The sequence below is a fragment of the Orycteropus afer genome, unplaced genomic scaffold (genome assembly GCF_000298275.1).
Source record: "Orycteropus afer afer isolate SDZICR_OR568_19922 unplaced genomic scaffold, OryAfe1.0 scaffold00003, whole genome shotgun sequence".
Lineage (NCBI taxonomy): Eukaryota > Metazoa > Chordata > Mammalia > Tubulidentata > Orycteropodidae > Orycteropus > Orycteropus afer.
This window is the reverse complement of record NW_006921590.1, coordinates 4,973,965-4,986,850: the sequence shown is the minus strand read 5'-3', so window position 1 is coordinate 4,986,850 and position 12,886 is coordinate 4,973,965. Positions and strand designations below refer to the sequence as shown.

At 34.4% G+C, this 12,886-nt stretch overlaps 1 protein-coding gene across 1 annotated transcript in view; it reads right to left on the bottom strand.

The window, feature by feature from the left end:
* Positions 1-12,886, bottom strand: part of SLC4A7 (solute carrier family 4 member 7) — a 136,389-nt gene that overhangs the window by 35,993 nt on the left and 87,510 nt on the right. The window contains exons 10-13 of the mRNA XM_007936274.2: positions 9,599-9,686; positions 7,557-7,703; positions 3,310-3,416; positions 958-1,132 (exon numbers count right to left, since the gene is read on the bottom strand). Coding sequence (XP_007934465.1) covers positions 958-1,132; positions 3,310-3,416; positions 7,557-7,703; positions 9,599-9,686 — 517 coding nt within the window. The remainder of the gene's footprint in view (positions 1-957; positions 1,133-3,309; positions 3,417-7,556; positions 7,704-9,598; positions 9,687-12,886) is intronic.

Genomic DNA, 12,886 nt, shown 5'->3' with positions numbered 1-12,886 from the left:
TAAAGCTTAAGGTAAAGATATACTAAATGTCTGAAAATGTTATAAGAATCTAAATAAATAAAAAAGTTGAAAGAAAATTTCAGATTAATCTCATATTACAGTCATGTCATGAAATACTTTAATTAAATAAGTATCATTCCTCAGATTTTAACCTTTTATCCATTAAAAGAAAAAAGAATTTCCTCATGAGTAAATATAATTAAATAAAAAACACTCAAGAACTCAAGAATTACAAATCACCTCATTTAAATGTCATTAAAATATACATACATAAAACAACGTCTTTCAAGATTTACAAAGCACCAGATACTTTGTTATCATGCCTCCCACAGCTCCTAACACATTATTACTAAGAACATAAAAACTTTCAGTCATGTCAAAGGATGAAGTGTTCAATTATATTTTCCAAATAAAAGCTTTGGCTACTTTCACACAGATTTAATAAAAACAAAATTAAATACTACTTTAAAAAACCCATCATTTCCTAAATCACATTCTCTTCTTCCAAAAGTCTAATATGGGCCTATCAGCCAGGCCTGACGAATTAATATTAATCATATGGCTCTAACTAATCCTGTAACGCCTTATAGAATGAAGTTGGTAAATCTGATAAATCTTTCCACCCATGACCCACCCAGAATCCGTTCAATTGTTCTCCCCCCCAACCTCTTCCCCAACAAAGATAATGCAAGCCTTTTACTTAGATTTAAAACCATTCATCCAGCAAGCCAGGATAAACATTTATTTTTCTTTTTACCTCAACTGTGCATCTTCTCCTGTTCAAATGGCTTCCCCATGTTTCCATAGCAATTACCTTTGGGGAAAGTCTGCTTTAGGACAGGTTAATCATGCTGTTGGTAGACTCTTCAAATAAAAGTATGAATTGTGAGACAAATGCACACAGACACTTGCCTCTGAAGAGCTAAGAGCCTGGCTACTACCAATCTTTGTACTCACTATTCTGCCTTCTGTGGCTTCTCCAAGCAGCCCTCCAAAAGTGATTACAGGAGACATACAGGCACAGTATAGGAAAAGAATCGAGGCCAGGCACTGCAGGCTTAATGCATCCTTGAAGTCACTCAAGAAAAAAGGTGCTTTCCTTTTGATGTCAAGTATCAAACCACCAAAAAGCCTAAATAGGTGAGATGAAACTCGTCAAACTGTACACTAGAGGATTCTAGCTAGTTCAAACTAAAGCTATGGGCTACATAAGACTGCTGATATCTAGTGCTTGGTCAACAAAAATTAAAATTCAATATAAATCATAGTATAAATTGCAGAAGATAAACTCATTTAATCTAATCCACTGATGATAGAGGGAAGGTAGATCTCAGTAAGTTAAAAGAGACATAAACAACTGTACTTAAGGACTATTCACTGAAAAGACTACAGGCAAATCAAATGGAATTTTTGACAAAAATATGCAAGGAAACGTGTAATAAATAAATCTAACATCCCATTCATGAAAATGAGCATAAGCAAGTCTATTAACTATTATCTGTTATAAATCCTAATGACAAGCATGAGAAACATCAGGCGGCAATCATAACAAAGCTTAGGTCCCCCAAATAATCTTTAATATGAATGTAGTATGCTGTGCTTAGATGCAATGAGTAGTAAATTAAATGACAGTCTTCAATAACTCTTAAAATTAGTACTTCAATCACATAAATACCTCCATTTGGGGGTGGGGGAGAGCCTGAAAACTATTTTAGTACATTTAATTTATTGTACATGTAGTCTAAAGGCTGCGCATATGAGTAAAACTAAATAGTTTTAATTAATAGATTAAAATTTGTATATTTGCACACCATTTCAATTACTTTTTTAAATTGGACTTTTGAAAACATTTAACTTAGAAACATTTCATTAGAATAAACACTCCATGGCTAGTACAGGCATTTTGTTTACCGCTATATTTCTCCTGTCTAGAACACTGCCTGAGACACAGCAGGCAACACAACAAATACTAGTGAATGTCAGAAATTCCAAAATGTTTTGTGACTCATAAAACAGACAGTCATTCAAATTTCTACTATAGACACTAGATGGAAAAAAAATTCATCTTGAGTTCTCAAATGCTTTGGATTTTTCAAGCTTTTCCATCTAGTTTTTTTTTTTTTTTTCTTAAGCTATTACTGAAATAAATTCTTAAAACATTAACAGTTGAAGAAATTATTCTATAAATAATCTCACAGTAAGAGGAATAACCTGTGCATTACAAAAGTTGTCACTGATAATCTACAAAGTGCATCTACACTATCAAATTAAAAACTGATTATGTAACAGATACCTATGTGAGGCTACTGGGTGACTATTGATCAGTGAGAGCCTGCCTGCCCTGGTGATTCTCAGTGACTAACACTATCTCAGTCTAGAGGGGCCTCTATACAGGAGTTGGCAAAATGTGAAGAACCACTGTTGGCACAGAGACAAGAGTCTTATTCTCTATTCTATAATAGAGAATAAGACTAATGAATACACTAGTCAATTAATTAATTGTAAGCTTAAGTTTTTCTAAAGTCTATATTCATTATGCCTGTTGTTATTTATTTTCTTGTATATAGTGCCATCAGGCACTTTATCAAAATCCCAAATAATATGTCTCTGTAAGGTACTCTGGTTTTTCAAACAAAGATTTGAGATTCAAGATCGTTTAGTTCCACAGTAACCACCAGTGGACAAAACAGTATCAGTATCACATGTTTATCTACATTACAGAAATACCATAACATTAATCTACTTCTACAGAACATTTTAAGGCAATGTTTGCATCTGACAATATTTCTAGTTTATCAAGAAATTACTTTATTAAACAATTCGTCTCACCAAGTTTCCAGAGGTCATTACCATTACATAATCATGTTTCTCCATCTAATTTTCTCATTTCTCATCTCAATTCAGGGTTTTGAGTTTACGTACATGCACAGAAAAATCTTTAGCTATAATTTCCCTCTGTTCCCATAATTCTCTATCTTGATACTGGAAATTTTAATAGGGTTCTGCACCTTTTTCAAGAATCTTTTGTTTAAGCAACAGAAATTAACCTACATACTATGTAACTATGCAGTATTCTCACCACCTGGCCCAGATTTTAATTTTCCATTAAAGTTGAACCCAAGTATATTGAAGCACATAATTTTAACATAATACACACATATAATAGTATACATTTAAAAATATACTTAAAAATTTATACAAGATTATATTCTAAGTACTTGGAAAGAAGAAGTATGTTTATGTCTTTTATATCAAATTTGCCCCTGGCCCTAAAAAAGCTAAGTGCACCATATCAGTATTTGTACCCACCTTCCAGTCCTCTGGAGCTCAGGCCCGGCATGATGAGCAGCCTCTTTGGGAGTATCACTCGAAGTGGGGGCAGATCCATTGGGAAATACAGGAATCTTTCTCTTTTCCTACATTTCACAAAAAGACATTGTGAGAATTCTCTTATAAGAAAATTGAGATGACATCTCCACTTAGAAGGAATATGGACTCCCATACTGATTGCAAAAAACACAACCGCTGCCATGGAGTCGGATCCAGCTCATAGTGACCCCTCCTTGGGTTTCCTACTGATAGGCAGTATCACTATGGAAGCAGATTGCCCAACCTTCTTTCCGAGGAGTGGCTGGTGGATTTGAACCACCAGCTTTCCAGTTAGCAGTCAAATGCCTTAGGCACTACACCACCAGAGCTCCTTTCATATTGATTACATATAACTAATCAGTGCTCCTAGGGAAAGCTTTTTCCAAATATAAAGCCCTATTTTAAATAAACTGTACTTTAGAAGGAAATCTAAAATCTGTTTCTAGTAACATTTGGAATTTATGATTTTTTTTGTTTTGTTTTGTGTTCTAACATCAAATATACGATACGAGTGCATACACACCATTTCAAATTACTACTGGCAATAAGAACATAAATATCATCTAATAAAGCATCTCCCCACAAAACTTTTTAGAATATTGTTCATATTAACTACTGAAAAAATACTTCACATTAAGAAAAAGGTAAATGCATTTTTCTTTTACTAAAATGACTCCTTTTCAATAGAAGTATCATATATTTTCATAAAAATCAGTTTCTTATCAATTTTTATGACAAATTCAAGAATAACACTTCCATGTAACAGGTCTTCTCCCCATCACATGAAGAGAAAGGAGTCAGCTTTAAATGTGTTAGCTCCACAAACTGCTGGGCCTAAAAGAATGTGTGTGAGCCTGTGTATGCATGTGTATGTGTGTGCACAAGATGCTATTCCAGGAAGTCAAAGGCTCTAGTTCAACTACTAACGTAAATTGTCTATATACTTCATATTTTTAGAGTAGCAAGACTCATCTGTGATTATTAGAAATATTATCATTTGAAAATGTCAAAATTAAAACTAACTCATATCTTACAGCAAAAAGGAAAAGGAAAATAAAATTATAAAATTCCTACCAAACAGTACTAATGAAAAATACTGCATATGACAAATGGGGCAAAGCTAACACACTTAAATTAAGAAAAATGAAAGAATAAATTAAGCATCTGACTGAGGAAAATGTGAAAAGGAAAAATAATTCCTGAAAGAATGTGAAAGCAATTAAAGAAAATAACTAAAAGGAAAATTTGAGTAAGGAAATAAAAACTTGTTTAAAAAGCAAGAAAAAACTAAAATAAATTTAAACTGTTTTGTTTTAAAAAACGTATCAGCTGATAACATGACATAAGATATGGCAAGAAAGCAATGACTTCAAAAACTGAGAGAATTTTGGAAATATATATGTATATCTGTGTACGCATATATGAAAAGAGCCCTGGTGGTGCAGTGGTTAAGCATTCAGCTGCTAATCAAAAGGTTGGTGGTTCAAACCCACTAGCTGCTCCATGGGAGAAAGTTGTGGTAGTCTGCTTCCATAAAGATTTACAGTCTTGGAAACCCTATAAAGAAGTCTGACTCTATTCTACAGGGTCACTAGGAGTAGAAACTGGACTCAATGGCAATGGGTTTGTGTGTGTGTATGTGTGAGAATGAGAGTGCACTTTGTATGACTCCATGCAAACACATTTGAAAACCTGGATAAAATAAGTAATATTCTAGAAAAATGTAATTTATCAAAACTGACCCCAGAAAAGACAGAAAGGTTACACAAGTCAATTTCCATAGAATAAATGAGCAAGTAGTTGTAAGTCTAGAAGAGTCAATTTTAGAAAATTTTACAAAGGAATTCTTCCAAACTTTTAAAACTAAAGTATTCCACGCTATTTAAGAGCAAAGAGGAAAACTTAGAATTCTTTTTTATTTATTAAAAAAAGTATAAAGATTAATATCAAAGTAGGAAAAAGACAACTGCACAAAAAACTGTAATCATAGCTTACAAGAAATGATGCAAAAAACCTAAATAAAATACCCACGCCTCACTTATTGACACTGCTAGATTCCAAAGACCAGGGCATTATGTGAAAATGGAGGATGACTACATCATTACCTAATTGTCAAAGCACTGAGAATCATGGCCCAGCCACATTGATACATAACCTTGCCATCACAGGCAGCATTATTTTCACCTTGCACCTTGGCATTCATTACTGCCAGACATAAGGTATTAATGTGCAAAATAGCAGAATAGTAGATTTTTACTATGGCTATAAATGTGTAATGTCAAATAATGAGATAGTAAGTGAGGAACAGGCTTACTACAAATAGAACACTAGTACTTTAAAATTCAAGTTAGATTTATGCCAAGAATGCTAGTGTGTTTCTATATTTAAAAATCTATTTACCATAGTAATTTATAAAAAATTCATATGATCATCTCCAGCGATGTTGAAAGAGCATTTGATAACATTCGAAACCCATTTTTATTAAAAATTCCAATGTAACAGAAATTTGAGGTAATTTCTTAACATGATAAAATATGTATTTTGGCCTCAATACAAGTATCTTATTTAATGAGAGAACAATTAGAGATACTGACTATAGTCAGGAAAATGGTAACAAATGTCCGTTTAAAGCCCTATTAACATTTAATTAGAAATTTTAGTCAATACAATCAGCCAACAACTATAACAACAAAAAAATTAGAGGCATAAAATTGGAAAAGAATAAAAAAAGTATGCAATAACAAATAGCTTTGAGATATATATATATATATATATAATCAACAATTAGATGACATTAATGAAGCAAAGATCTCATTTACAATAGAAACAATAAAATAAAGTACTTATGAATACACTCACCAGTAAGTGTTGTAAAGTGTAGATATAGTCTCAAGAACACAAAAACTGATTTGGAATAGAAAGACATACCATGTTCTTGAACAGAAAGACTCAAGGTCATAAAGATGTCAATTCTCTCTCAGTTCATTTGGAAAGGTAAATGCCATCCCAACAACAACAGCAAAAATCAGCAGGTTTTATTTCAGGAAGTGGAAATCTAATTTTAAAGCTTATACAGAAAAATAAATATGCAAAGATAGCCAGGGAAAGCAGACAACAACAACAAAAAAAAAAGTAAGGGGGAAGAGCAAGAGTATGGAACTGGTCCATGGAAAGACTGACCAATGGAAAAGAAAAGAAGTTCCAGAAACAGACCTAAATGCACAAGAAAATTTAGTAAATGATAAAGGTAACACTGCCAGGCAAGTGGGTAAATCTCATCTTTTTAATTGGGACAAACAGGCAACAACTTAGAAAAAAGATAAAGTTGGATATATATGCCACACAATACACCAGGATAAACTCCAAGGTATCAATGATTTAAATGTTTAAAAGTAAGTGTGTGTGTGTGTGCGTGTGTTGGGGGAGGTGGCAACTAAAAAAAGATTCAGTATACAAAACCTTGTTAATTATAGAAATATAATTTAAAACTACATTAGCATACTTGATATAGTAAGAAAAAAATCCAAAAGCTGGACAAGCTACTATGTTAGTGAGGCTGAAAAGGAAACAGGCACTCTCATACATCACTGTGGGAGTTCAAAATAGTTTACTCCATAGAGGCAAACTGGTAATATTTACTAATAAGTAATAAATAAATTTATCCTTTGAGTCAATAAATATAGGAATTCTGGGAATCTATGCTACATACAGATACATCTACACAAGACTAAAATGGCATATGAATATTGGTCATGGTGTGCAATAGCAAAAGACAACAACCTGAGACCAGGAATAGGATAAACTAAGATACAGTCATAAATGAAATAAAACACAGCTGTGAGAAAAAGGGTAAGGAATATGTCTATGATTTCTCATAATCAGATTTCTAGGATATATGTTATAGGGAAAAAGTAACTTTTGGTAAGAAAGTTAAGATTATATGTTGTGATTTCCTTGTACTGCATAAAAAATTAGGACAAACAAAAAAAAAAAAAGTATAATAAAACATATTGAGCTATATGAGGTGGGTATAGGGATAAAAGGGAAGGGGGACAAAGCAGGAGCAGGTATGTTCTCTGAACATACCTCTTTATACAGTTTTGATATTTGAATCATAAAAATGTACAACCTATTTTTAAGTTTCTTAATTAAAAAAGGAAACACAGAAGACAGAGGTGGGTTCTTACCTGAGAAGGAACACTTTTTGGTGGCTCAATGCGTATAGAAGGATCCCATTCTCCTGGAGGAAGGACAGTTACTTGATCTAAAAATTCATCAATCCCAGATAAGAGGTCATTTCTATCTTTTGCTTTATAAGCTACATCATGAAAAATCTAAAGAAAAAAATATATATCAAGTAAGAGGATTTTAATGTTGAAAAGAATAATCTATATTTGGTAAATCCACTTTAAAACTCAGAAATAAATCCACAATAAAGATAATTATCTAAATTCTTACACCTACCTGGGTAATAATGATAAAACATAACCTTCTTTTTCTTTTTATCAGTAATATCAAATGACTTAACCATAACAATCAAACAACAAAAGAAAACAGTGATGGAGAGAAAGTACTCATTTGGGTGAAGGGAAAGGCAATATACCAAAGTGAGTGACCAACACAACACTAAGGAAAAGGAAGACACAGACAGGTACACAAGAGGTACAGACAACAAAGATCAACACTTCAACATATATAATACTGCATTATCACTGATAACAAACATTAATCTATGGGTAAATAGATGAGTAGACAGACTGAATTATCAAGGTATGTCTATGCAAAAAAAGAATATACCCATGACCATATATAGGGTTGGCAGATGATATTTCTACATACATATCTGTATGCCCTATGAGAATGCCCATATAAATAGAACTAACAGGGGCAAAGTTATAGTAACTTCTTAGACACAGTCAACCACCCTGATTGAGCAAGTTGTTGGACCTCTGGGCTCAGGATCATGGTCTCAGGGGACATCAAGCTCAATTGGCATAACACACTACACAAAAACATTTTTCTACATTCTACTTTGGTGAGTAGTGACTAGGGTCTTAAAAGCTTGCAAGCAGCTGTCTATAACGCTACTATTGGTCTCTCCTTGTCTAGAGCCAAAAAGAATGAAGAAAACAAAAAACACATGAAAACAATTAGTCCAAGAGACTAGTGGACCATGTGAATCTCAGCCTATATGACTGTGAGACAAGAAGAACTAGATGGTACCTGGCTACCACTGTCAACCACTTGGAAATGGATTGGTGCAGGAGATCCTAGATAGAGTGGTAGAACAATGTGGAACAAAACTTAAAATCTTAAAAAAGACCATGTTTACTGGTCTAATAGAGCCTGGTGAGACCTCCAAGACTATGGTCCCTAGTTACCCTTCAGGTCTGAAACTGCACTGACTCCTGTGGTTTCCAGCCAAACAACAGATAGGCATAGAGGGTGAACATGACACCAGGTAGATACAATCCTTAGAACAACCAATCATGAGAGGGCAGAAGGGTAGTATTTGCACAGGGAGAGAGTTCAGGGGGCAAAAGTGCACAGAAAGGATGGACACAGGGAAGAGATAACTACAGGGAGAAGTGGGAAGAGAACTACTGCATTGTGGGGACTGCAGTCAATGTCATGAAACAAAATGTGTATGAACTGCTATATGGAAAATGAATTTGATCTTTAAACTTTCACCTAAATCATAATAAAATTTTTTTAAAAATAAAACACTGTGTTAGAATAATTTAAAAAAAGAGATAAATTTCCATGAGAAATATTCAGTAATTGTTTATGGAATTAAATACTACTATGTAATGTCATTCTACTTCTATTATATTTTAATAGCATTTATTCCAAGGAAATGATCATGAATACACAAATGGCTTAACTTAAATAATTTATTTGAACACATTTACTGGGTACCTACTATTTGGCAGAAGCAAATTCTAAGCAATGTGGACAGTGCAATTAAGAAGACAAGTAAGGCAAGGTCCTTACACTCAAGAACCCTATTTTTTATTGCTTAAAAAAAGAAAAAGTACCCATTAATCCTGACAGAACAGTCCTGAAGACCCAATCAAAAGCAAAGAGTTAAAGAATTAAAAAAAAAAAAAAGTACAGACAACAAGCACAATTTTTAAAGCTTACTGTTAAAGGAAGGAGAACTATCATTTAATATATATGCTTCACAATCAGTTTCTATTTCAGTGATATTTTAGTGTATTTTAATTACCTCATCAGTCATGAGAGTGGCTATTGATCTTCCAATTTCATGGTACTGTGGTGCCTTGCCTGCTGGACCCAGTAACAGAAACAAAAACCTATGGAAACATTAAAATGCTGAAGTACAACTCAATTTTAAATGTAAATAATATACATTCACAAATGTAGGCAGTCATAAAAAAGTCATTCAAATGTAAATAAAGAAACAGTATTTCAATCAATGAAAAAAGATGGCAACTATATGGACAAAATCAAACCCAAAACCAAACTCACTGCCGTCAAGTCAATTTGGCTCATAGCAACCCCTCCTTGGGTTTCCGAGGCATTATCTCTACAAAAGTAGATTGCCCAATCTTCCTTCCAAGGAGTGGCTGGTGGGGTTTGAACTGATACAGAAAGAAGCAGATCACAAAACTAAGAAAACCATATAACTATCATTTCCCATCTTCCATAGGGTAAACTGGTAATCAAGAAACTGAGGATTTTGTATTAAAAATTCTCACTTTCTACATCCTTTGGGATTAAACAAATAAATCTATAGTCTGCACTGACAAGTGAATTAGTAAATAAATTATCATTAGTTATCTCATTAAGTATGTGAAAGCAAGGTTTGCCAAACAAAATAGCAAAGACTACATATAAAAAAAAAAAAACCCACAATTACTCAAAGCATAGTTCTGGATATAGCTACTAATGTAGTAATTGTAGGATTTTAGTAAATTAATTCCTCTGGATTTGGTGGCTCAAGAAGACAAAATAAAGTATTATGACAAAATGTGCAAACATTTGGAGGCAAAAAACCAAAAGGGAAGAACACACTTGGCATTTTTCAAGTTCAAAGAACTGAAAAAAAAGTTCAAACCTTGAGTTGCAACACTGAAAATTCTATGGGCAAGATAATGATGCAAGAAGCATCAAATGAAGATGGAAGCAATACACAGAGTCACTGTAGGAAAAAGAACTGGGTAACATTCAACAATTTCAAGAAACAGCATACGATCAATAATCAATGGTACTGAAGGAAAATGTCCAAGCTGCACTAAGGGAACTAGCAAAAAACAAGGCTGCAGGACTTGACAGAATATCCACTGAGATGTTTCAACAAACAGATGCAGTGCTGGAGGTACTTACTTGTTTATGCCAAGATATAAACAGTTAACAAAAAGACAGCTACCTGGCCAACCAACTGGAAGAGATCCATATTTGTGCCTATTCCAAAGAAAGATGATCCAACAAAATGTGAAAATTACTGAACAATATCATTAACATCATATGCAAGTAAAATTCTGCTACAGATAATTCAAAAACAGGTTTAGCAGTATATTGACAGGTAACTTCCAGAAGCTCAAGCTGGATTCAGAAAGGACATGGAATGAGGGATATCACTACTTATGTCATATGGATCTAGGCTGAGAGCAAGGAATAGCAGAAAGATGTTTACCTGTCTTTTACTGAATACACAAAGGCATCCGACTGTGTGGATCATAAAAATTATGGATAACATTGCAAAAAACTAGGATGCCAGAACATTTCATTGTGATAATGAGGAACCTGTACACAGACCAAGAGGCTGTCGTTTGAACAGAACAAGGGGATACTACATAGTTTAAAATCAGGAAGGGTGTGCGTCAGTGTTGTATCCTTTCATCATCTTTATTCAATCTGTATGCTGAGCAAATAATCCAAGGTGGATTATATGAAGAAGAATGTGAATTCGGGATTGGAGGAAAATTCATCAACAACCTGTGATATGCAGATGACACAACCTTAAAAAATCTAAAAGTGAAGAGGACTTGAAGCACTTACTGATGAAGTTCAGAGACTTTAAAGCCTTCAGTATGAATTTCACCTCCCAACAGAGAAAACAAAAGTCCTCACAACTGGGCCAATAAGCAACATCAAATAAGTGGAGAAAAGACTGAAGTTGTCAGGGACTTCATGTTAGTTGGATACACAATCCACACCCATGGGAGCAGCAGTCAAGAAATCAGATGTTGTACTGCACTGGGTAAATGTGCTGCAAAAGACTCTTTAAAATGCTAAGGAGCCAAAATATCACTTTGAAGACTAAGGTGTACCTGCCCCAAGCCGAGGTATTTTCAATTCTCTCATGTGCATGTGAAAGCTGGACAATGAATAAGGATGACCAAAGAAGGGCTGATGTCTTTGAACTATGGTGTTGATGAAGAATACTGAAAATACCATAGACCGCCAAAAGAACAAACAAGTATGTCCTGAAAGAATTGTAGCCAGAATGCTCTTCAGAAGCTACAATGGCCATACTTCATTCTCACCTACGTTGGTCATGTAGTCAGAAGAGACCAGTCCTTGGAGAAGGATATAATCCTTGGTAAAAAAGAGGGTCAGCATAAAAAAGGGAAGATCCTCAACAAGATGGGACTGACACTAGCTGCAACAACGGGCTCAAGCACAGTGAGCTTTGTGAGGATGGCACAGGACCAGGCAGTGTTTCATTCTGTTTCACACAGGATCACTATGAGTCAGAACCAACTATGTGGCACCTAATAGCAATTCCTTTGCAAGGAAAAAGAATTTTATTTACAATTTTAAACACGAAACTTCACAGTATTCTAATGACTAACCAAAATGTATACAACTTCTTATTTAGTTATATCCTTACAGTAAAATACTAATAGTTACACTTATCCAAACTAGATGCATTCACCTTCCTACTTAATACTGTATGAATCTATGGAATTATTTTCCTTACTTAACACTGCACGATTAATTCAACTAATTGAGTAAAAACATCTTAAAAGTAAGCAAACACATTTTCCTCAAGCTCCTATTACCTTCTTCATACAATAAGAATTTAAAAATTGAGGTGGGGCAAGAAGGCAGACTAGGCAGAAGGATTGCACAGACCCTCTTCAACAAAGAATAGGGAAACCAATTAACACAGACACAGAAGATAATCTTGGACCCCTGAGACTTGAAGGAAAGGATACAGAATTGGACTAAACCCCAACTACCAGAAGAATTTGCGTGAAAATACCAAAAAAAAAGAAACCTACGGAGCTGCGGTCTGACAGCGAACTGAGTGACCCTGACAATACAGGCGGCTTAGAGATACACGACTGGTGGTAGGACCTAAGAATTAACCTAAAAATCACCCTGCCAGCCAGGGACTGCGCGAACTGTGCACCGTGGCTCGGGAACAAGCAGAGAAGGTGAGGAGAAGGGTGGGCTGAGCTGTGAACTTTTGCCGGTCCGGAGACCGCTGCCATTTTGTAGGTTTAAAAAGCGGCTTGATTATTTTTAAAGAGACAGCGCTCTC